This window comes from Panulirus ornatus, chromosome 3, assembly GCF_036320965.1.
Source record: "Panulirus ornatus isolate Po-2019 chromosome 3, ASM3632096v1, whole genome shotgun sequence".
Taxonomy (NCBI): domain Eukaryota; kingdom Metazoa; phylum Arthropoda; class Malacostraca; order Decapoda; family Palinuridae; genus Panulirus; species Panulirus ornatus.
Window position 1 is genome coordinate 12,967,623 of NC_092226.1, and position 21,627 is coordinate 12,989,249.

General features: G+C 39.5%; 1 protein-coding gene across 1 annotated transcript in view; it reads left to right on the forward strand.

Moving 5' to 3' along the window:
* Nucleotides 1–21,627, forward strand: part of LOC139760622 (HEAT repeat-containing protein 5B-like) — a 135,477-nt gene that overhangs the window by 778 nt on the left and 113,072 nt on the right. The window contains exons 2-4 of the mRNA XM_071684019.1: nt 1,807–1,984; nt 10,350–10,513; nt 17,024–17,273. Of these exons, the coding sequence (XP_071540120.1) occupies nt 1,807–1,984; nt 10,350–10,513; nt 17,024–17,273 (592 nt within the window). The remainder of the gene's footprint in view (nt 1–1,806; nt 1,985–10,349; nt 10,514–17,023; nt 17,274–21,627) is intronic.

Below are 21,627 nucleotides of genomic sequence, written 5' to 3' on the forward strand. Positions count from 1 at the left end.
ACCCACCCCCCTCCAGTTTGGTCTGTCCATTGCACACCTCTTGCCCCTCTGCATGTTCAAGCCCCATTAACACAGTGCATCTCTCATTCCATCTTTCCATCTCATTTTTGGTTTCTCCCTTCTACTTTAAGTCTTCATTCTGACACATATATCTCTTACTCTCTCTTCACACTTCCTCTCCATTTGTCCAAACCACCTCAGCACAAACCACTCATCTCTCTCGGTCTCATTCAGCTTGCTGCCACACTTATAATTTCATTCCTTACAAGATCAAGCCTCCACACTTGATTGTCATTTCCCTCATCAGTGAGGTGGCACCAGGAAACAGATGAAGAATGACCCATCCACACATATACAAATATATGTACGTAAACGTCCATACACGTACATATACATACACATGCATATCTACATACATGTACATATTCATAGATATATACATATATACACATGTACATATTCATACTTGCTTGCCTTCAATCCATTCCACACACCACCTCACCCAGCAAGGAAACAGCATCGCTGCCCCCTGCTTCATCAAGGTAGCACCAGGAATACAGACAAAATAAGCCACATTTGTTCACACCCAGTCTGTAGTTGCTAAGTGAACATTTTTTCATATTCATTAAACAAGACTGTTATGTGAGGCTCTCTTAAGAAAGGTCTAGCTGTAGTATCAGAGTGAGGAATAGAAGGAAGTCAGAGGTAAGATGGAGAGATTGAGTAAAGGAATATATCTCTTGAGACGGGAGTAAATATAATTGGATATTTGAAGTGTAGTAACTTTATCTTATGAAGAAGTGCTGCTCATAGTTAGTGGTGTGAAAACATAAAATGTGTTACCTCACCTGCAAATGATGATGAACCTGTCCCCTAAAAGGAAGGTTGACATTAGAAGCTTCACAAACCATAAGGTGAAAAGGTCCATCATTTTGTTGTGGCAGAAAAAAAGAAAGATTTTAATTAGCAGATATTCAACTTTTTAACATTCATAGTATATGGCAGACATGTAGCTTGCTGGATGCTGCATGGCCAAGCCAGATTAGTAGACACCCTGCCATAATTGAAAAGTTCTGCTTGAGCAACCATGCCATTAATATATTCATTTCATTTATTATACTTGATGACTGTTTCCTGCATCAGCAAGGTGGTGCCAGGAAGCAGACAAAGAATGACCCATCCACTCATATGCACACATATACACTTAAGGCCCATACACATACATATACATACGCATACATTTCGACATATAGACATATACATACATATACTGTTGATGTAGAGAATATTTTTTAAATGCATGAATATGAAAGAATGGTAGATTTAGGGTTGGAATAACACAGTCTGGCTGTGAGGAAATTAGATTATTTTAAGTAATTAGGAATCTTTTTGTGTTTATGAAAGTTTTCCAGAAGGAATATATAATCATTGCTGTTACATGTGAAATTTAATTAACAGTGGTAGAGATGAATTTTTTGAGATCAGTTTGTGAGATAAGTAAAAGGATGAATGAGAAGAATGGAAGAATAATCCAGTGTACTTTTATGAAGTGAGTAGTTTTAGCATGAATGACTGCATTATTGGAGGTTTTGTCTCTGATTGACATATTGTGCTGTAAGTGTAAGAAAAATTGATTGGACTAATAGATGAATAAAATCACATTATTAGTAATAAATAAATATTTTGTCTTTTTAATGAAATATTGATTTCTTTGTTTTAATTTATATACAGAGATTGTATCCCGTATTATTAAGAAAATGATATTTTCCATTCAATTTATTTTTCTTGTTATTTAACATTCAACAGTGCCTAATGGAGATGACCAAGCATGCACCATTTATCTACACAACTGAAATTGAGAACCTCTCCCAGCTGTGCTACCGTGCCTTTGATAACAGTAACTATGATGTGCGCTGTACAGTCGCTAAGTTGCTGGGCACGGTGCTTGCAACTACACAGAATCCACCAAAGGAATTTGCAAAAGGTAGGGAAAGACAGCATTGTTACTGAAGAGATTGAACATTTAGCAAAAGTCATTTAATTTTATAGTTTTCTGTTGACTATTCTTTCAGATGTCAATTGTTGAAAGGGGGTTCTGAGTGTGATGCATTATACCTGAAAATTAGATATTGGATGTTAGCAAATAAGGCTGTTTTTTTTTTTTCATCTGTTCCTGGTGCTTTTTTGCTTATGCAGGAAATGACAAATTTAAGAAATGATTGTGTGAAAGGAGAGAGTTAAGAGTTGAAATGTAAGCTTGAATGGAGAAAAATTGGAGGAAGTGAAGTGTTTTTGATATCCGAGAGTGGACTTAGCAGGGAATGGAACCATGGAATGAAAGTGAGTCACAGGGTAGGAGAGTGGGGAAAAGTTCTGGAAGTGATGAAGAATGTGTGGAAGGAGAGAACTTTATCTTAGAGAGCAAAAATGGATATGTTTCAAGGAATAGTTGCTCCAACAAAGTTATATGGTTGCAAGGCATGGGCTCTAGATAGGGTTGTATAGAGGAGGGTGGATATGTTGGAAATGAAGCGTTTGGGGGCAATACATGGTGTGAGGTGGTTTGATAGAATAAGTAATGAAAGGGTAAGAGAGATGCGTGGTAATAAAAAGAATGTGGTTGAGAGAGCAGAAGAGGGTGTATTGAAATGGTTTGGACATATGCAGAGAGTGAGTGAGGAAAGATTGACAAGGAGGATATATGTGTCAGAGGTAGGGGGAAGAAGAGGTGGGAGACCAAATTGGAGGTGGAAGGATGGAGTGAAAAAGATTTTGAGTGAGTGGTTCCTTAACATATAGGAGGGTGAGAGGCATGCAAGGAATAGAGTGAATTGGAACGATGTGGTATACTGGGATAAACGGGCTGTCCATGGATTGAACTAGGTCATGTGAAACATCTGGGATAAACCATGGAAAGGTCTATGGGGCCTGGATGTGGATAGGGGGATTGTGGTTTCGATGCATTACACATGACAGCTAGAGACTGAGTGTGAATGAATGTGGCCTTTTTTGTCTGTTTTCCTGGTGCTACCTAGTTGAAGGGGTAGCAATGGTGTTTCCTGTGGGGCTGGTTAGCGCCATTAATGGATGAAGGCAAACAAGTTTGACTATTTGCATGTGTATGTATGTATGTGTCTGTGTGTATATTTATATGTATATGTATGTATATGGAATTTATTAAAAAAGGGGGTGACTGTATTGTTGACTGGTTGGTAAGGTTATTTAATGTATGTATGACTCACGGTGAGGTGCCTGAGGATTGGCGGAATGCGTGCATAGTGCCATTGTACAAAGGCAAAGGGGATAAGAGTGAGTGCTCAAATTACAGAGGTATAAGTTTGTTGAGTATTCCTGGTAAATTATATGGGAGGGTATTGATTGAGAGGTTGAAGGCATGTACAGAGCATCAGATTGGGGAAGAGCAGTGTGGTTTCAGAAGTGGTAGAGGATGTGTGGATCAGGTGTTTGCTTTGAAGAATGTATGTGAGAAATACTTAGAAAAGCAAATGGATTTGTATGTAGCATTTATGGATCTGGAGAAGGCATATGATAGAGTTGATAGAGATGCTCTGTGGAAGGTATTAAGAATATATGGTGTGGGAGGCAAGTTGTTAGAAGCAGTGAAAAGTTTTTATCGAGGATGTAAGGCATGTGTACGTGTAGGAAGAGAGGAAAGTGATTGGGTCTCAGTGAATGTAGATTTGCGGCAGGGGTGTGTGATGTCTCCATGGTTGTTTAATTTGTTTATGGATGGGGTTGTTAGGGAGGTGAATGCAAGAGTTTTGGAAAGAGGGGCAAGTATGAAGTCTGTTGGGGATGAGAGAACTTGGGAAGTGAGTCAGTTGTTGTTCGCTGATGATACAGCACTGGTGGCTGATTCATGTGAGAAACTGCAGAAGCTGGTGACTGAGTTTGGTAAAGTGTGTGAAAGAAGAAAGTTAAGAGTAAATGTGAATAAGAGCAAGGTTATTAGGTACAGTAGGGTTGAGGGTCAAGTCAATTGGGAGGTAAGTTTGAATGGAGAAAAACTGGAGGAAGTGAAGTGTTTTAGATATCTGGGAGTGGATCTGGCAGCGGATGGAACCATGGAAGCGGAAGTGGATCATAGGGTGGGGGAGGGGGCGAAAATTCTGGGAGCCTTGAAGAATGTGTGGAAGTCGAGAACATTATCTCGGAAAGCAAAAATGGGATGTTTGAAGGAATAGTGGTTCCAACAATGTTGTATGGTTGCGAGGCGTGGGCTATGGATAGAGTTGTGCGCAGGAGGATGGATGTGCTGGAAATGAGATGTTTGAGGACAATGTGTGGTGTGAGGTGGTTTGATCGAGTAAGTAACGTAAGGGTAAGAGAGATGTGTGGAAATAAAAAGAGCGTGGTTGAGAGAGCAGAAGAGGGTGTTTTGAAATGGTTTGGGCACATGGAGAGAATGAGTGAGGAAAGATTGACCAAGAGGATATATGTGTCGGAGGTGGAGGGAACGAGGAGAAGAGGGAGACCAAATTGGAGGTGGAAAGATGGAGTGAAAAAGATTTTGTGTGATCGGGGCCTGAACATGCAGGAGGGTGAAAGGAGGGCAAGGAATAGAGTGAATTGGAGCGATGTGGTATACCGGGGCTGATGTGCTGTCAGTGGATTGAATCGGGGCATGTGAAGCGTCTGGGGTAAACCATGGAAAGCTGTGTAGGTATGTATATTTGCGTGTGTGGACGTATGTATACACATGTGTATGGGGGTGGGTTGGGCCATTTCTTTCGTCTGTTTCCTTGCGCTACCTCGCAAACGCAGGAGACAGCGACAAAGCAAAAAAAAAAAAAAAAAATGTATGTATATGAATGAGTGAGGAAAGATTGACAAAGAAGGTATATGTGTCAGAGGTGGAGGGAACGAGGTGAAGTGGGAGACCTAATTGGAGGTGGAAAGATGGAGTGAAAAAGATTTTGAGTGATCGGGGCCTGAACATGCAGGATGGTGAAAGGCGTGCAAGGAATAGAGTGAATTGGAACGATGTGGTATACTGAGGTCGATGTGCTGTCAATGGATTGAATCATGGCATGTGAAGCATCTGGGGTAAACTATGGAAAGTTCTGTGGGACCTGGATGTGGAAAGGGAGCTGTGGTTTCAGTGCATTATATATGACAGCTAGAAACTGAGTGTGAAAGAATGTGGCCTTTGTTGTCTTTTCCTAGCTCTACCTTGCGCACATGCAGGGGGAGGGGGCTGTCATTTCATGTTTGGCAGGGTGGCGATGGGAATGAATAGGGGCAGACAGTATGAATGATGTACATGTGTATATATGTATATCTCTGTGTGTGTAAATATATGTATATGTTGAGTAGTATAGGTATATATATATGTGCGTTTGTGGACATGTATGTATATACATGTGTATGTGGGTGGGTTCGGCCGTTCTTTCGTCTGTTTCCTTGTGCTACCTCGCTAATGTGGGAGACGACGACAAAGTAGAATGAATAAATATATAAAAAGATATCATGTTTGTATATCGGCGTCTATGTATATATACGTGTATATGAGTGGAACCTTCGCCCCCACCTTTTGACTCACTTCCATTTCCGTGGTTCCATCCGCTGCTAAATCCACTCCCAGATATCTAAAACACTTCACTTCCTCCAGTTTTTCTCCATTCAAACTTACTTGACATGTCCCTCAACCCTACTGAACCTGATAACCTTGCTCTTATTCACATTTACTCTCAGCTTTCTTCTTTCACACACTTTACCAAACTTATTCACCAACTTCTGCAGTTTTTCACCTGAATCAGCCACCAGTGCTGTATCATCAGCAAACAACAACTGACTCACTTCCTAAGCCCTCTCATCCACAACAGACTGCATACTTACCCCTCTCTCCAAAACTCTTGCATTCACCTCCCTAACAACCCCATCCATAAACAAATTAAACAACCATGGAGACATCACACACCCCTGCTGCAAACCAACATTCACTTGCAACCAATCACTTTCCTCTCTTCCTACACATACACATGCCTTACATCCTTGATAAAAGCTTTTCACTGCTTCTAACAACTTACCTTCCACACCATATACTCTTGATACCTTCCACAGAGCATATCTGTCAACTCTATCATATGCCTTCTCCCTATCCATAAATGCTACATACAAATCCATATGTTTATCTAAGTATTTCTCACATACATTCTTCAAAGGAAACACCTGATGCACACATCCTCTTCCACTTCTGAAACCATACTGCTCTTTCCCAATGCTCTGTACATGTCTTGACCCTCACAATCAGTGCCCTCTCATATTATTTCCCAGGAATACTCAACAAACTTATACCTATTTAATTTGAACACTCACCTTTATCCCCTTTGCCTTTGTACAATGGCACTATGCATGCATTCCACCAATCCTCAGGCACTTCACCATGAACCATACATACATTGAATATCCTCACTAACCAGTCAACAACACAGTCACCCCCTTTTTTAATAGATTGCACTGCATTACCATCCAAACCCGCCGCCTTGCTGGGTTTCATCTTCCGCAAAGCTTTCACTACATTTTCTCTGTTTACCAAGTCATTTATGGATCTGGAGAAGGCATATGATAGAGTTGATAGAGATGCTCTGTGGAAGGTATTAAGAATATATGGTGTGGGAGGCAAGTTGTTAGAAGCAGTGAAAAGTTTTATCGAGGATGTAAGGCATGTGTACGTGTAGGAAGAGAGGAAAGTGATTGGTTCTCAGTGAATGTAGGTTTGCGGCAGGGGTGTGTGATGTCTCCATGGTTGTTTAATTTGTTTATGGATGGGGTTGTTAGGGAGGTGAATGCAAGAGTTTTGGAAAGAGGGGCAAGTATGAAGTCTGTTGGGGATGAGAGAGCTTGGGAAGTGAGTCAGTTGTTGTTCGCTGATGATACAGCGCTGGTGGCTGATTCACGTGAGAAACTGCAGAAGCTGGTGACTGAGTTTGGTAAAGTGTGTGAAAGAAGAAAGTTAAGAGTAAATGTGAATAAGAGCAAGGTAATTAGGTACAGTAGGGTTGAGGTCAAGTCAATTGGGAGGTAAGTTTGAATGGAGAAAAACTGGAGGAAGTAAAGTGTTTTAGATATCTGGGAGTGGATCTGGCAGCGGATGGAACCATGGAAGCGGAAGTGGATCATAGGGTGGGGGAGGGGGCGAAAATCCTGGGAGCCTTGAAGAATGTGTGGAAGTCGAGAACATTACCTCAGAAAGCAAAAATGGGTATGTTTGAAGGAATAGTGGTTCCAACAATGTTGTATGGTTGCGAGTCGTGGGCTATGGATAGAGTTGTGCGCAGGAGGATGGATGTGCTGGAAATGAGATGTTTGAGGACAATGTGTGGTGTGAGGTGGTTTGATCGAGTAAGTAACGTAAGGGTAAGAGAGATGTGTGGAAATAAAAAGAGCGTGGTTGAGAGAGCAGAAGAGGGTGTTTTGAAATGGTTTGGGCACATGGAGAGAATGAGTGAGGAAAGATTGACCAAGAGGATATATTTGTCGGAGGTGGAGGGAACGAGGAGAAGTGGGAGACCAAATTGGAGGTGGAAAGATGGAGTGAAAAACATTTTGAGTGATCGGGGCCTGAACATGCAGGAGGGTGAAAGGAGGGCAAGGAATAGAGTGAATTGGATTGATGTGGTATACTGGGGTTGACGTGCTGTCAGTGGATTGAATCAGGGCATGCGAAGCGTCTGGGGTAAACCATGGAAAGCTGTGTAGGTATGTATATTTGCGTGTGTGGACGTATGTATATACATGTGTATGGGGGTGGGTTGGGCCATTTCTTTCGTCTGTTTCCTTGCACTACCTCGCAAACGCGGGAGACAGCGACAAAAAAAAAAAAAAAACCAAGTCATTCTCCCTGATCCTCTCAATTCTCACACCACCTCTACTAAAACACCCTATATCTGCCACTCTTATCATCTAACACATTCCACAAACCTTCAAAATACTCACTCCATCTCCTCACATCTCCACTACTTCTTATTACCTCCCCATTAGCCCCCTTCACCGATGTTCCCATTTGTTCTCTTTTCTTATTTACCTCTTTCCGAAACATCTCTAAAATTTAACGATACTCTCTCACCCCCAACTCTCATTTGCCCTCTTTTTCACCTCTTGCACCTTTCTCTTGACCTCCTTCTTTCTTTTATACACCTCCCAGTCGTTTGCACTATTTCCCTGCAAAAATCGTCCAAATGCCTCTCTCTTCTCTTTCACTAACAATCTTACTTCTTCAACCCTTCACTCACTACCCTTTCTAATCTCCCCACCTCCCACCTTTCTCATGCCACAGGCATCTTTTGCGTAAGCCATCACTGCTTCCCTAAGTACATCTCATTCCTCCCTCACTCCCCTTACGTCATTTGCTCTCACCTTTTTCCATTCTGCACTCTATCTCTCGTGGCACTTCCTCACACAAGTCTCCATTCCAAGCTGACTTACTCTCACCACTCTCTTCACCCCAGTATTCTTTCTTCTTTTCTGAAAACCTCTACGAATCTTCACCTTCGCCTCCACAAGATAATGATCAGACATCCCTCCAGTTGCCCCTCTCAGCACATTAACATCCATAAGTCTTTTTTTCATGTGCCTATCAATTAACACATAATCCAATAATGCTCTCTGGCCATCTCTCCTATTTACATACGTATACTTATTTATATCTCTCTTTTTAAACCAGGTATTCCCAATCACCAGTCTTTTTTCAGCACACAAATCTACAGGCTCTTCACCATTTCCATTTACAACACTGAACACCCCATGTACACCAATTATACCCTCAACTGCCACCTTTGCATTCAAATCAACCATCACTATAGCCTGGTCTCGTGCATCAAAACTGCTAACACACTCACTCAGCTGCTCCCAAAAAACTTGCCTCTCATGATCTTTCATCTCATGACCAGGTGCATAGGCCCCAGTAATCACCCATCTCTCTCCATCCACTTTCAGTTTTACTCATATCAATCTAGAGTTTACTTTCTTACACTATCACATACTCCCACAACTCCTGCTTCAGGAGTAGTGCTACTCCTTCCCTTGCTCTTGTCCTCTCACCAACCCCTGACTTTACTCCCAAGACATTCCCAAAACACTCTTCCCCTTTACCCTCGAGCTTCGTTTCACGCAGAGTCAAAACATTTAGGTTCCTTTCCTGAAATATATTACCTCTCTGTCCTTTTTTCTCATCTTGGTTATATCCACACACATTTAGACACCCCAAACTGAGCCTTCAAGAAGGATGAGCACTCCCCACATGACTCCTTCTTCTGTTTGCCCTTTTAGAAAGTTAAAATATACAGGGTGAAAGGCATGCAAGGAATAGAGTGAACTGGAATGATGTAGTATACCAGGGTTGACGTGCTGTCACTGGATTGAACTATGGCATATGAAGTGTCTGGGGCAAACCATGGAAAGTTCCGTGGGGCCTGGATGTGGAAAGGGAGCTGTGGTTTCGGTGCATTGTACATGACAGCTAGAGACTGAGTGTGAAGGAATGTGGTCTTTTTTGTATTTTCCTTGTGCTACTTCGCACTCATGCGGGGGGAGGGGGTGCCATTTCATGTGTGGCGGAGTGGCGATGGGAATGGATGAAGCCAGCAAGTATGTATATGTACATGTGTATATATGTATATGTCTGTGTTTGTATATGTATGTATACATTGAAATGTATAGGTATGTATATGTGCATGTGTGGGTGTTTATGTATATGAATATGTATGTGGATGGGTTGCCATTCCTTCGTCTGTTTCCTTCCGCAACCTTGGTAACACGGGGGACAGCGACTAAGTATAATGAAAGAAAATAATATGTACATAAATGTACATACGCAGACTCTTATCATCCCACTTTACAAAAGATAAAGCATAGTGGTCCCAAAAAGCTATTAACTGATAACACTAACAGTATGTTTGCAGTCAGTGATGAACCCTCATAACAATAGTTTCAGAGATTAAAGGATTGATTTAGATTCACATCTTAACAAATGTTAATGTCTACTAGAATAGTTGTGGTTGAAAGTTTGTTTAAAACATATAAACTTATTCTTTGGGAAAGCAAAACTCCACAAGAAGTTTTAATGTATTCAGTCTTCTGTCAGGTCTTCTTTGCAATGTTGTTACCCATGCTCTGGTAGAATTTGTAATTCAGCAGCTACTCATCTTCAAGGTTGCCAGATGATTCATTAGAGTGTTTATTATCTATGCATACAAATTTTGTAGAATATCACATTGCATGCAACATAGTACTGTTGTGTGTTATAAAGATTTGAGAATATCTTATACTTTACTTACAGTCCCATTTATCATCTCAAAGAATCTGTCAGAATTTTTTTGTTGTCTTAGGCAGCAGCAAAGGAGGAGTGGTGAAATTAATGTCACTAGAGGAAGCCCTGACAGTCCTGTTAACTGGATTCTTACGAGGGGGAAATAGCTTTCTCAAAGGAACTGGGGAGATGATCAAAGGCTCATCATCTGTATCTCGAGAGGTCAGGGTGGGCATCACACAGGTGAGTTGGAGTTTTTGATACTCTACCCAGCTTAATTTTGTAATAAGTAGAAATAGTAGATAATTTTTTCCAGGAATTTATCGTTTATGTCAAAGTTTTCCTGACATTTTTAATAGAGTAGATTGTATCTAAGTTAGCCTGCTCTTCTCAGTATTGAAATGTCATCGTTGACATTAACTTTATTCTTTAGAGCTTAGTTGGGGATCACTGTTAGAATATGCTGGTGCATGATTTATATTTGGTTAGCATAGATAGATTTAGTTGAGTAAAATTGACTTTGTTTAGCATTTTTATACATATGCGATAATATATGCTGATTTTTAGTTTAAATAGAACTGTGATCATGTGAGTTATGTTCTAGTAGCTAATGTTTTCCACCTATTGACAGAGTTCTGTGAGCATGTGAGAGCACTTGTTTGGTTGGGAATTTAGACTGTGTTTTATCTCCCAAAATGAGTTATATCAATTAAGATTCATCCTTTCATCCATCTTAAAACATGGAGTTTCTTTATCACAGGACTCAGTTGATATACAGTAGCTCACCTTGGTCAGTGATGTCATTGTGCCAAGATGAGATGGCACCGAGCATCCTCCCTCATTCATTTTGTACTTGCTTGCTGGCCCTGTTTGAACCTGCTGACTTTTGTTTGATGTCTGTTGGTGGTGTCTTTCCTTTAATGTGTGTCTTCAGAGATGTCATATGGGTGTTATCTCTACTTTTGGGTTTTTTAACAGCAGACATAAGTCCTATGTACTTTTTTGTATCTTGAGAAAAAATGCACTTTGAGGCAGCACTGGCAATAGCTGCCACATAATGACAACAGTCTTCGATTTTCTTTTGATGGTGAGCCTGAGTGGTACTTTATTTTTTACTTAACATTTTTCCTTTGTTTTTAAAAATAGTTTTAGATATTTTGATTTTAAACAAGCTGATATATCAAAATAATTTCAGAATCACATTTTTGAAAGTGTCTGCATTATTTTGCATAGTATTGATTTGAATTTAGTTGGCGTATAAAAGATGCTTACATGCATAAGTTTTAACTTTCTAGACAGGCAAGGAACTTGACAGTATTTAATGATGCCCTTTGGGCAGAGCATGGCTCCACATATTTTTGCTAGGTTGATTTCAGTCCTGTTGAAGAGACTAATGTCTAGAAAGTGTAGTTACTAGCTTATCACAAATATTTTATTCTTTTAGCTGACTCAGAAGATTTCATGCTGTAGTTACATAGTCAGAGATGTATTTCTAGAAAGGAGTTATCTTCTTAAATGCAGGAAAATCTTGGACTGTTCTAGATCAAAAGTTTGCTTGCCTCAGGGTCACTTGGGTTTTCCTCAGCAGGTTTGGTTTGACTTCCAGTAGACAAACCTCTAGTTTGATTACAATATATTTACCATAACCCCTGTTCTTGACCTTGTCTTAAGACCTTTTGGATTTGTGGTATTTCATAGATTGGGGGCTATAAGCAACAGCTTAATGTGCCAGGTACTTGAGACACATGGCTATTATTAAACAATTTTTAGCACAGAGCCCATTCTTACCCTTCTTAGCAACATGGTTTTATGGCCTCTTGTTTTTGTTCAGTTTGTGGTTAACCCTCAGACTGTTTTTCCTTAACTATCCACAAAGAAATGGGGTTATTTTATAAATTCAGTAATAAGTAAAGTCTGGAGTTGACCAAGACATGTTTAAAGAGTGCTTCAGAGCATGATGGGAAATGTTACTATTAAGTTCATAATTTTGGCCTCAATATAGGGGTCAGTTTTTAGGACAAGATCTAAGAATCATGTACATGGATCAGATACCCTCTGGTTTGAATGGTGATGTGGGTTATGACCATTATGTTTCTTTAGATGACCCCTAGGCTCAGGTTTGTCTGATCCTGAAAAGATAATGGGCAGTACATGGAGGAAGCATATGCCTTTGTTTAGCTTTATGTAGAAATATGGTTCATGGGTCCTGTTGCATGTTGATGAGTGTGAGCTAGGGACATTTTGTTATATTGACCAACATGGACATGGGCAAAACAAGCTCCAGTCAAGGAAAAGAATAGAAATTAATCTGGGCTCCACTGGTGTTTGTAGACCTGATTTTAAAGGAAAAAAAGCGTATATGAAGAGGAAAAGAAGGAAGAGAATTTCACAGCTTACCTGTTCAAGGAAAGAAGGAGTTTAACATAACAGTTAGACCCTGAGTGGCAAGTCTTCACACAGAAATTCAGGGAAGCAGCAGCCAGACATGTGCCACAGTTCCAATCTTGGTGGTGGGAACACATGCAGACACCTCATGAGAACATTGAGCAAATAGATTCAAAAAGAAGAACATTGGCCAAAATAATACAAAAAGAATATGGAGAGAGAGGAGCAGCATTGCAGTGCACAGAAATAGAAAGTTGAAGAGAGGCGATGCCAGGAGAAGTAATGAGTTGGAAAGCATTTGATAGAAAGTAGTTGATAGAAAGGTGGAGGATAAGGCAACTCAGATATGTTTGCAGTATTTTGTGCTTGGGCAAATAAAACTTGTTTTAGACGTCTGTATATGGGGACTTTGGTTTTCCTTTCCCTCATCCTTCCCATGGGAGAGAAGAGTCTTTTTACTTCAATGTTTAGAAAGTTAGATAGATAGTTTGCTTTCATGGAAGGTGCTTCACTTTTTCCAAAAGAAGCAATTTTATGTGGGATAAGAATGGGGTCTTCTTTATCATGCCAGACGAATTACTTATATCTGGGAAATACTTTGTACCCTGCTCTTGTTTCTAAATGAGTCCACATGTGAATGGAGAGTCTTAGTACAGGGTACTGAGTCTTAAGTAACCCACGCTGTTACTCGTGCTCATTCTCAAAAAGCCTTCCATGTTATATACTCTTCCATTTAGATAGCTATGTAACACTCCTCTGATGCCAGTTTGGAAATCTAACCTCATCATCACTCTCTTGTTGGAAAAATTGTCAAAGGCCTTCTGAACTTGACTGTACTATCTTTAAGTTTTAAGAAAATTTCAGTGTTGATGGCAAACAGAGGAATTGACATTAGATTCTTGGCTCGGGCAGTTGTTGGATGTTACTGTCTTTCTCAGTGAAATACTGCAGAAAGTTCTCTAGCAGGGTTCAGGAAGTTCATTTCTGTAAGCAGTCTGTTAAGAAGGTCTATATTGAAATGGTCTTAAGCATGGTTTTGAACAGTTTACAAACTCCTGTAAGGGAGCTTTGATGTTTAGCTTGCAGTTAAGAAAGAAGTGGTGGATGGAAGCTTTAATATCTTTTAGAAGGCAGAGCAAATAAAAGTTTTGCAGTTCATGCCTTTCTTTTAAGTTCTTTCCTTTTGATGATCCAGAGTTGAGAAGATATGCCTCCAAAGGTTAACCTTTTTTTCAATCACCAACAGGTTTTGAGATCAGGGGGAGATGATGGTTTAAGAATGGACTTCAAAAAATCTTAACTGATCCTAAGGAAGGATTTGCAGGATGGTTTTCTTCAAGGTCCTCTGGGAATCCCCTTAATGCTAAGGCTTTGTAACTTTGAAAAGAAGTCTGTTAAGGGGATGACACAATTTTGAAGCAGTTTGTTTTGACTTATGATTTTAGAGACACCAGTTTTGAAAGAATCACTTCTGAGAATTGTGGTCACCTTCAAGAATTCTCAATTTTAGAAGATTGGCACATGGGCCTTTTCATGTCATAATGTGTTTGACAGTGGTTGTGGAATTTTTTTAACATTTTCTCTTTTCTCTGGTCCTTATGTAAGGATTGTTCAATCCACAGAAAAGTATTTAATGGTATCCACCCTCATTTGAAATAACACCTGATGTTTGATTTTATCAGATGTAGAATTATCCTGCATTTGTTAAAAAAATGTTATGTACATCAATCAAATATTGATTGTCACAACAGGGAAGTGACCATTAACTTGATGTGATGATTCTGGTATGTGTCCATGATCATACATTATGTAGGACACAAGGTGATTAGTACATAAGTGATAAAGAGGAAATATCTTTGCGGCAGGGGTGTGTGATGTCTCCATGGTTGTTTAATTTGTTTATGGATGGGGTTGTTAGGGAGGTAAATGCAAGAGTTTTGGAAAGAGGGGCAAGTATGAAGTCTGTTGGGGATGAGAGAGCTTGGGAAGTGAGTCAGTTGTTGTTCGCTGATGATACAGCGCTGGTGGCTGATTCATGTGAGAAACTGCAGAAACTGGTGACTGAGTTTGGTAAAGTGTGTGGAAGAAGAAAGTTAAGAGTAAATGTGAATAAGAGCAAAGTTATTAGGTACAGTAGGGTTGAGGGTCAAGTCAATTGGGAGGTGAGTTTGAATGGAGAAAAACTGGAGGAAGTGAAGTGTTTTAGATATCTGGGAGTGGATCTGGCAGCGGATGGAACCATGGAAGCGGAAGTGGATCATAGGGTGGGGGAGGGGGCGAAAATTCTGGGGGCCTTGAAGAATGTGTGGAAGTCGAGAACATTATCTCGGAAAGCAAAAATGGGTATGTTTGAAGGAATAGTGGTTCCAACAATGTTGTATGGTTGCGAGGCGTGGGCTATGGATAGAGTTGTGCGCAGGAGGATGGATGTGCTGGAAATGAGATGTTTGAGAACAATGTGTTGTGTGAGGTGGTTTGATCGAGTGAGTAACGTAAGGGTAAGAGAGATGTGTGGAAATAAAAAGAGCGTGGTTGAGAGAGCAGAAGAGGGTGTTTTGAAGTGGTTTGGGCACATGGAGAGGATGAGTGAGGAAAGATTGACCAAGAGGATATATGTGTCGGAGGTGGAGGGAACAAGGAGAAGAGGGAGACCAAATTGGAGGTGGAAAGATGGAGTGAAAAAGATTTTGTGTGATCGGGGCCTGAACATGCAGGAGGGTGAAAGGAGGGCGAGGAATAGAGTGAATTGGAGCGATGTGGTATACCGGGGTTGACGTGCTGTCAGTGGATTGAATCAAGGCATGTGAAGCGTCTGGGGTAAACCATGGAAAGCTGTGTAGGTATGTATATTTGCGTGTGTGGACGTATGTATATACATGTGTATGGGGGGGGGTTGGGCCATTTCTTTCGTCTGTTTCCTTGCGCTACCTCGCAAACGCGGGAGACAGTGACAAAGTATAATAAAATATAAAAAATAATAATTAAGTCTTTCAGATGAAATAGGATGGGAAGAGGAGTATGTATGTGTAAGCTGAAGTGAAACAGAAGAGAGTACTTTTAGGTATTTTTTGACAATGAATAATGATATACCTAATTGTAAGGGAGATGAATAAAGATACTTCAAGTTTCATTTTGGTCACATCTTTAGAATGGCCCTCGGGGATTCCAGTACAATCATATAACCTTTGCAACTGCAAACTCATTTAGATGACAGTTATTTCATGCAGTGCATGGATTGCATTATTATGAAGCATATATTACTAAAAATAGCAAAAGGAGTTTTACGTTTATGTTAGAAGAATGAGTCATTACTCAGTTAATTGGCTCGTTATTACAGAAAATGTTGACTTATTACAAGACAACAAAGCCATGGCAAAGAATTTTTTTCACTCACAATTGAAGACACAACTCACATCCTGAATCAGTTCCATTTCTGAGAGGAAAATGGCTTGCAACATACTGACTCAGAAGCTGGAGATATGCTACCAGCACTAAATGAAATAAAAGTAAATGAATTTGCAGACCCATTTAAGTTTTATCCAAGGACAATGAAAGAGGCAAAAATAAGATAGATGACCACTTTCTTCAACAAGTCAATTGCTATGGGGAAGTTTTAGAGGAATGGAAGTTTGCTCATGCAACACCAATATTCAAAAAAGGTTATAAATCTATTCTTGGAAATTATTGTCCAATTATCTTAACATCAGTAATTAGTAAACTTACGAAAACCATCATTCAAGGTAAGATTGTAAACCATATAGAGGATGACCTCTTGATAAACGATTCTTAGCATGGTTTTTGACAAAATTGCTCATGTAATAAATATACTTGATGTCTTTTATGATAGAAATTATAAAATCAACATGTAATTGATGAAAGTGTAGCAGTTTTCATGTATTTAGATTTTCAAAAAGCTTTCAATAAAGCTCCACAGCAAAGGTTATTAGCAAAACTTACATGTTGTAAATATTTTAGCTTGGTTGTTAGGTAATTGGTTAACTGGCAGTAAACAAAGGTAGTGATCATTGGTCAAGCCTGAGAATGTTTAAACATAAGTGGTTTGCTGCAAGGATCAGTCTTGGAATGGGATATTAGTAATATTAACTCCTATTTTTTCACCACTTGTCTTCACACTATTTCTCACCCTTTCTTTTTCTTACTCCAAGGCTTTTATTTTTATTACTGGCATGGCATTGATGAATACTAGAGCCTTTGTTTTGAAAAGCTATTGCTTACTCTTGAAATGGCCTTGCAAAGAGAATATTTAATTTTTTTTATATATTATATGATGTACTTTTCTTCTGGGTCATCAGACTCCCAAAGAAAGCCATTTTTCTAACAAGAATATTGGTTGCTGCTCTTTTATAGGCATATGTGGTGCTTGTTCAAGAACTAGGATCTTTGTGGTTGGAACGGAATGTTTCTACTCTTTTGGCACATCTCATGGAGCTTGTAGCAAGCCCGAAGGCCACCACATCCCATGTTGATGCTGTATATTCCCGGAAATGTGTCAATTTTATCCTAAGAGCAACACTTGGACGCATGATTGGAGAGAAAGCACAGATTGCCGCCTGCAAAGAAATTACACAGTTAATAATAAAGCATATGAATAATGTGGGTAAGTGACTGATAGTTTGAAAAAGAATAATCTTCTATAGAATGACTATTTTCATCGTTAGTAAGGTTATGTTTTTTCTATCTTTGATTTACTTGGTGTTTCTTATAGTGAAGTCCATTGCAGAAATTGTGTGGTATAGTATCAGTCTGTCTATCTGCTAGTGTCATTTCCATTCCCATAATGGGGTGGATCAGGTAAATACAACCTCTGCAACCACACACACACACACATCTTCGGCTCATCACCTGTGTATTAATGTGAAACATGGACTTCCACCCGGTAAGAAAAAGCATGTGTTTTCCTTCTTCTCTGTACACCTAGTGCTGATTTTTCAGGTGAGACCAGTGTCTCTATTCACACCACCTCCTTGCAGAAAAAAGCTTTCATTGCATTAGATCCTTAGTCATTCCTCTAGCATCATTATCTGAAGTATCCCTATCCCCTCCTAGCTCTCCCACAGATATAGCTGTCACATCTATAGTCTGTCTTTCCTCTTCGTATATCTAACTTTGTTGCTATATATCTTTTTGACCAATCCATCCTTTGCCATATGTTCTGCGGGACCTTGCCATCCCAAAAAGCTATGATCCATATGCTCATCTGATGACTTTCTACACCCATGACCTTCTCACATCATTCTTCATTTTACCTGTCCTCCTAATCCCAATTGTGATAAATGAATTATCCATCTCTGCTACTTTTAGCTTTTACGTATTCTGCCATGCACACATTTGGGTTATAGTCATAGATCAGCACTAGGACACGTCCTCTTTCACGCATGCTTCATGCATACTCTATGTTTAAGCTTTTCTCATTCACCAGAGCTTTCATTGCACCTCCAATTTTTCTCCCATGCGTGACTTTTTCATTTTCACTTTTCCATTACCATCTTACTTTTTTATTTTTCGTACATATTTGCAATTTCCCACATTAGCAAGGTAGCATTAAGAACAGATGACTGATCCTTGGAGGGAAGATTCTCGCTAGGCCCCATTCTCTCTTCCTTCTTTTGGAAAAGTGATAACATTGCTACTCTGTTACTTTCTTTCTTTCATACTATTTGCCATTTCCCGCATTAGCGAGGTAGCGTTAAGAACAGAGGACTGGGCCTTTGAGGGAATATCCTCACCTGGCCCCCTTCTCTGTTCCTTCTTTCGGAAAATTAAAAAAAAATGAGAGGGGAGGATTTCCAGCCCCCCGCTCCCTTCCCTTTTAGTCGCCTTCTGCGACACGCAGGGAATACGTGGGAAGTATTCTTTCTCCCCTATCCTCAGGGGGATACTCTGTTACTATACTCCCAAATATCTAAATACATCCAAAACATCCATTTCTTCACCTTGGAAACTTATAATCTGACCTATCTCTTTCAGAAACTAGCATCTAGGTTTTGTTCTGTACTTTCAGCATCCTCCTCCTAATACATCATTAAACAGCTCACCTTTCTGTCCAAATTTTCCCCTGATTTAGCTGGCATTATAGTATCATCTCCATACAATATCTGTGGCACCTTCTATTTGGTTTCTCCATGGCTAAGTATGATACTACAGTCACCTCAACTTGCTCTCCTCTCATGTATTGCCCCATCCAGTGAAGAGTTAGATATCCATGGCAATTTCACACAGCTTTGATGCACTCCCACATTACTTTTGAACCACTTTTTCTTATGATCACTTACTGTCACACATACATTACTTGTGATATAAAAGCTTTTAACCACATTCAGAATTCTTCCATGTTCACCATAAAGTCAGAGTCATATGTATTTAGAAAATATGTTAAAGTACCATATGCCATTTCTAGATTCATAAATGTTGTGCATGCCTTCTTTTTATGTAAAACACTCTTCATTACTTGTCTGAATGTATGAATCTGACCTTAACACCCTCTTCCATTCTGAGACTCTCATTGTTTATCTCCAAGAAAGGGTCCACTAATCCTTTATAACTCAATCTGTTACTGACCCACACTGTGCTAAGATAACTTTTTCCTGTATAACTATTACACTTGATATTGCTTTCCTTCCATATATACTGTGGAACATTGACTGCCATCATCCAGTCAACAGGCATCTGACATCTTTTCCGTGCTTTCAAACATATTTTTCCAAATCCACTCCAAGTGTATCACTTACATTCTTTATTTTCTTGATCATCAACTTTCCATTCATTGAGTCTTTTGCACATCATACCTCCTTCTTTAGAATATCTACCTAACCCATATACAGGTTGATATTAAAAGATCCATGATGCTTGGGACCAAGCAGTATGCAGATTTCTTTAATGTACAGAGTGTTGAAACATGAGCCCACAGGTTGTGGTTTGAATATACTCTAACGTAACAATGTTTTGTATATGTAATGGAGGTTCTGTTACCAGACTTCCCCTGCAAACGGTTACACTGTGTATGGAAAATCACCTTCGGTGAGGCTCTGTCATTATCATGGGATGAAAAAGAGTAGTCTTATAGAGAAAAGTTTTGCTCCAAAGGAGTCTTTCATATCCTTGCTCATGCTTAAGAGTGCAGCCCCAAAGCTGCAGGAGTTTCATTAAAGGGGGTCTTTAGGTGTATGATTGATTTATGAAGTTTCTGGTTTTCATTGTAACATACATAGATAAACACTGTATAGAATATTGAAACAGTTGCTGAAATGATTATACGGTACTTGGTAAGCCCCCATTATGTATCATGTATTTGCTTACTTGTATTATATGAGGAGGGAGCTTTACACTTGTGGGGCCCATCTCATGAATGTTTTCCTCTATCATATAGCTTCTTAAATTTTAGTCTGCTGTCTGCTTTAACCTTGTCTTCATTTATTTCATTCCATTCATCCACCGCTCTTGTTCAGTAAAACTACTTTTTTTTTTACATCTTTCTTTAAGTTTCTTGCTTAGTTTCATGTTATGTCCTTTGGCTGTTTTATCCCCACATCTCGTGAAGAACTGTTCAATATCCAAATCATCAGTCTGTTTTGGAAATATAAAGGTTGTTTTGAAAACTTAAAGGTTGTGATAAGGTCACCCCTCACATTTCTTTCTTCCAAGGTTGGGAAATATAAAGCCTCTAGCCTCTTACAGTAACTCAGCTCTTTTATTTCTGGTACCAGCTTTGCTGCTGTCCTCTGGACTTTCTTTATTAACTCTCTGTATGTCTTTTGATTTGGTGACCAAACTTGAGAAGGAAGAGAAGGAGTAAAGCAAAGAGCATAGTCAAAAGACAAAAATTGATGATCCCACTCGTGGCAAGAGGATGGAGCATCTCCCACTAGCACTACAAAGAGGACAGGAGTGTTAGGTGATGGTAATGTCAGACTGAATGTAATGTATTCAAATGTTGTTGGATTAATAGTTAGTGTTAAAGAACTGGAATTCAAGGATCATATGAGGGGAAATGCACCTGATATTGTTAGAGTTGTGGTAAAGAGCTGGAATTCAAGGATCATATGAGGGAAAGTGCACCTGATATTGTTAGAGTTGTGGTAAAGAGCTGGAATTCAAGGATCATATGAGGGAAAGTCCACCTGATATTGTTGGAATTATGGTAAAGAGCTAGAATTCAAGGATCATATGAGGAAAAGTGCACCTGATATTGTTGGAGTCATGGAACTTGAGCTTCAAGAGATCAGTTCTATCTATTCTTCCCAGAGGGTCACATAACAGCAAGAAAGGAAGAAGTCAAAGGAGGGGAAGGATTAGCCCTCTTAAGAAAAGATGGCCTGAAGTTTAAAAAGAATAGCAGAAGATGGCCTATTCAGACAATACATAATTGGAAGAGTTACTGTAAGGAAGGAAAGCATAATGTTTCTGCTCTCATAAAATCCTCCAAAGAATGGCTGTGATCCTGAACAAATATGCAATGATGATAGTGAAGGAACTATCAGGATAGTACATGAAACACTTACTTCTTATTCTTGTATTACATATGATAGACACTTGTTAGAAGATACTTTTCTAAATTGGTTCAGTTCTGGGAACATTTCTCTACTTGGTTTATGTTAACGACTTGCCTGAAGGTTTGGAATCCTACCTGAATATGTTTGCAAATATTACAAAAGTTATGCTGGAATTGAAAACCAAGGACGATTGCATGAGCGTACAAGGGGACCTAAACAGACTCCAAAGTTAGTGTAAAATGTGGTTAATGAAATTCAACGTGAGCAAATGTAAAGTAATGAGGATGAGACAGAGCAAAAGACTGTCTTGGTATGAGTATTATCTAGCTGGAAATATGCTTCAGGATTCTGTGTTTGAGAAGGACTTGGTAGTCATCATCATCCCTCATCTATTGCCAGAATCCCAAAGTTGGAGAATAGGTAGAGAGACAAAGTGTCTGCTGGCAAATATCAGAAGAGCTT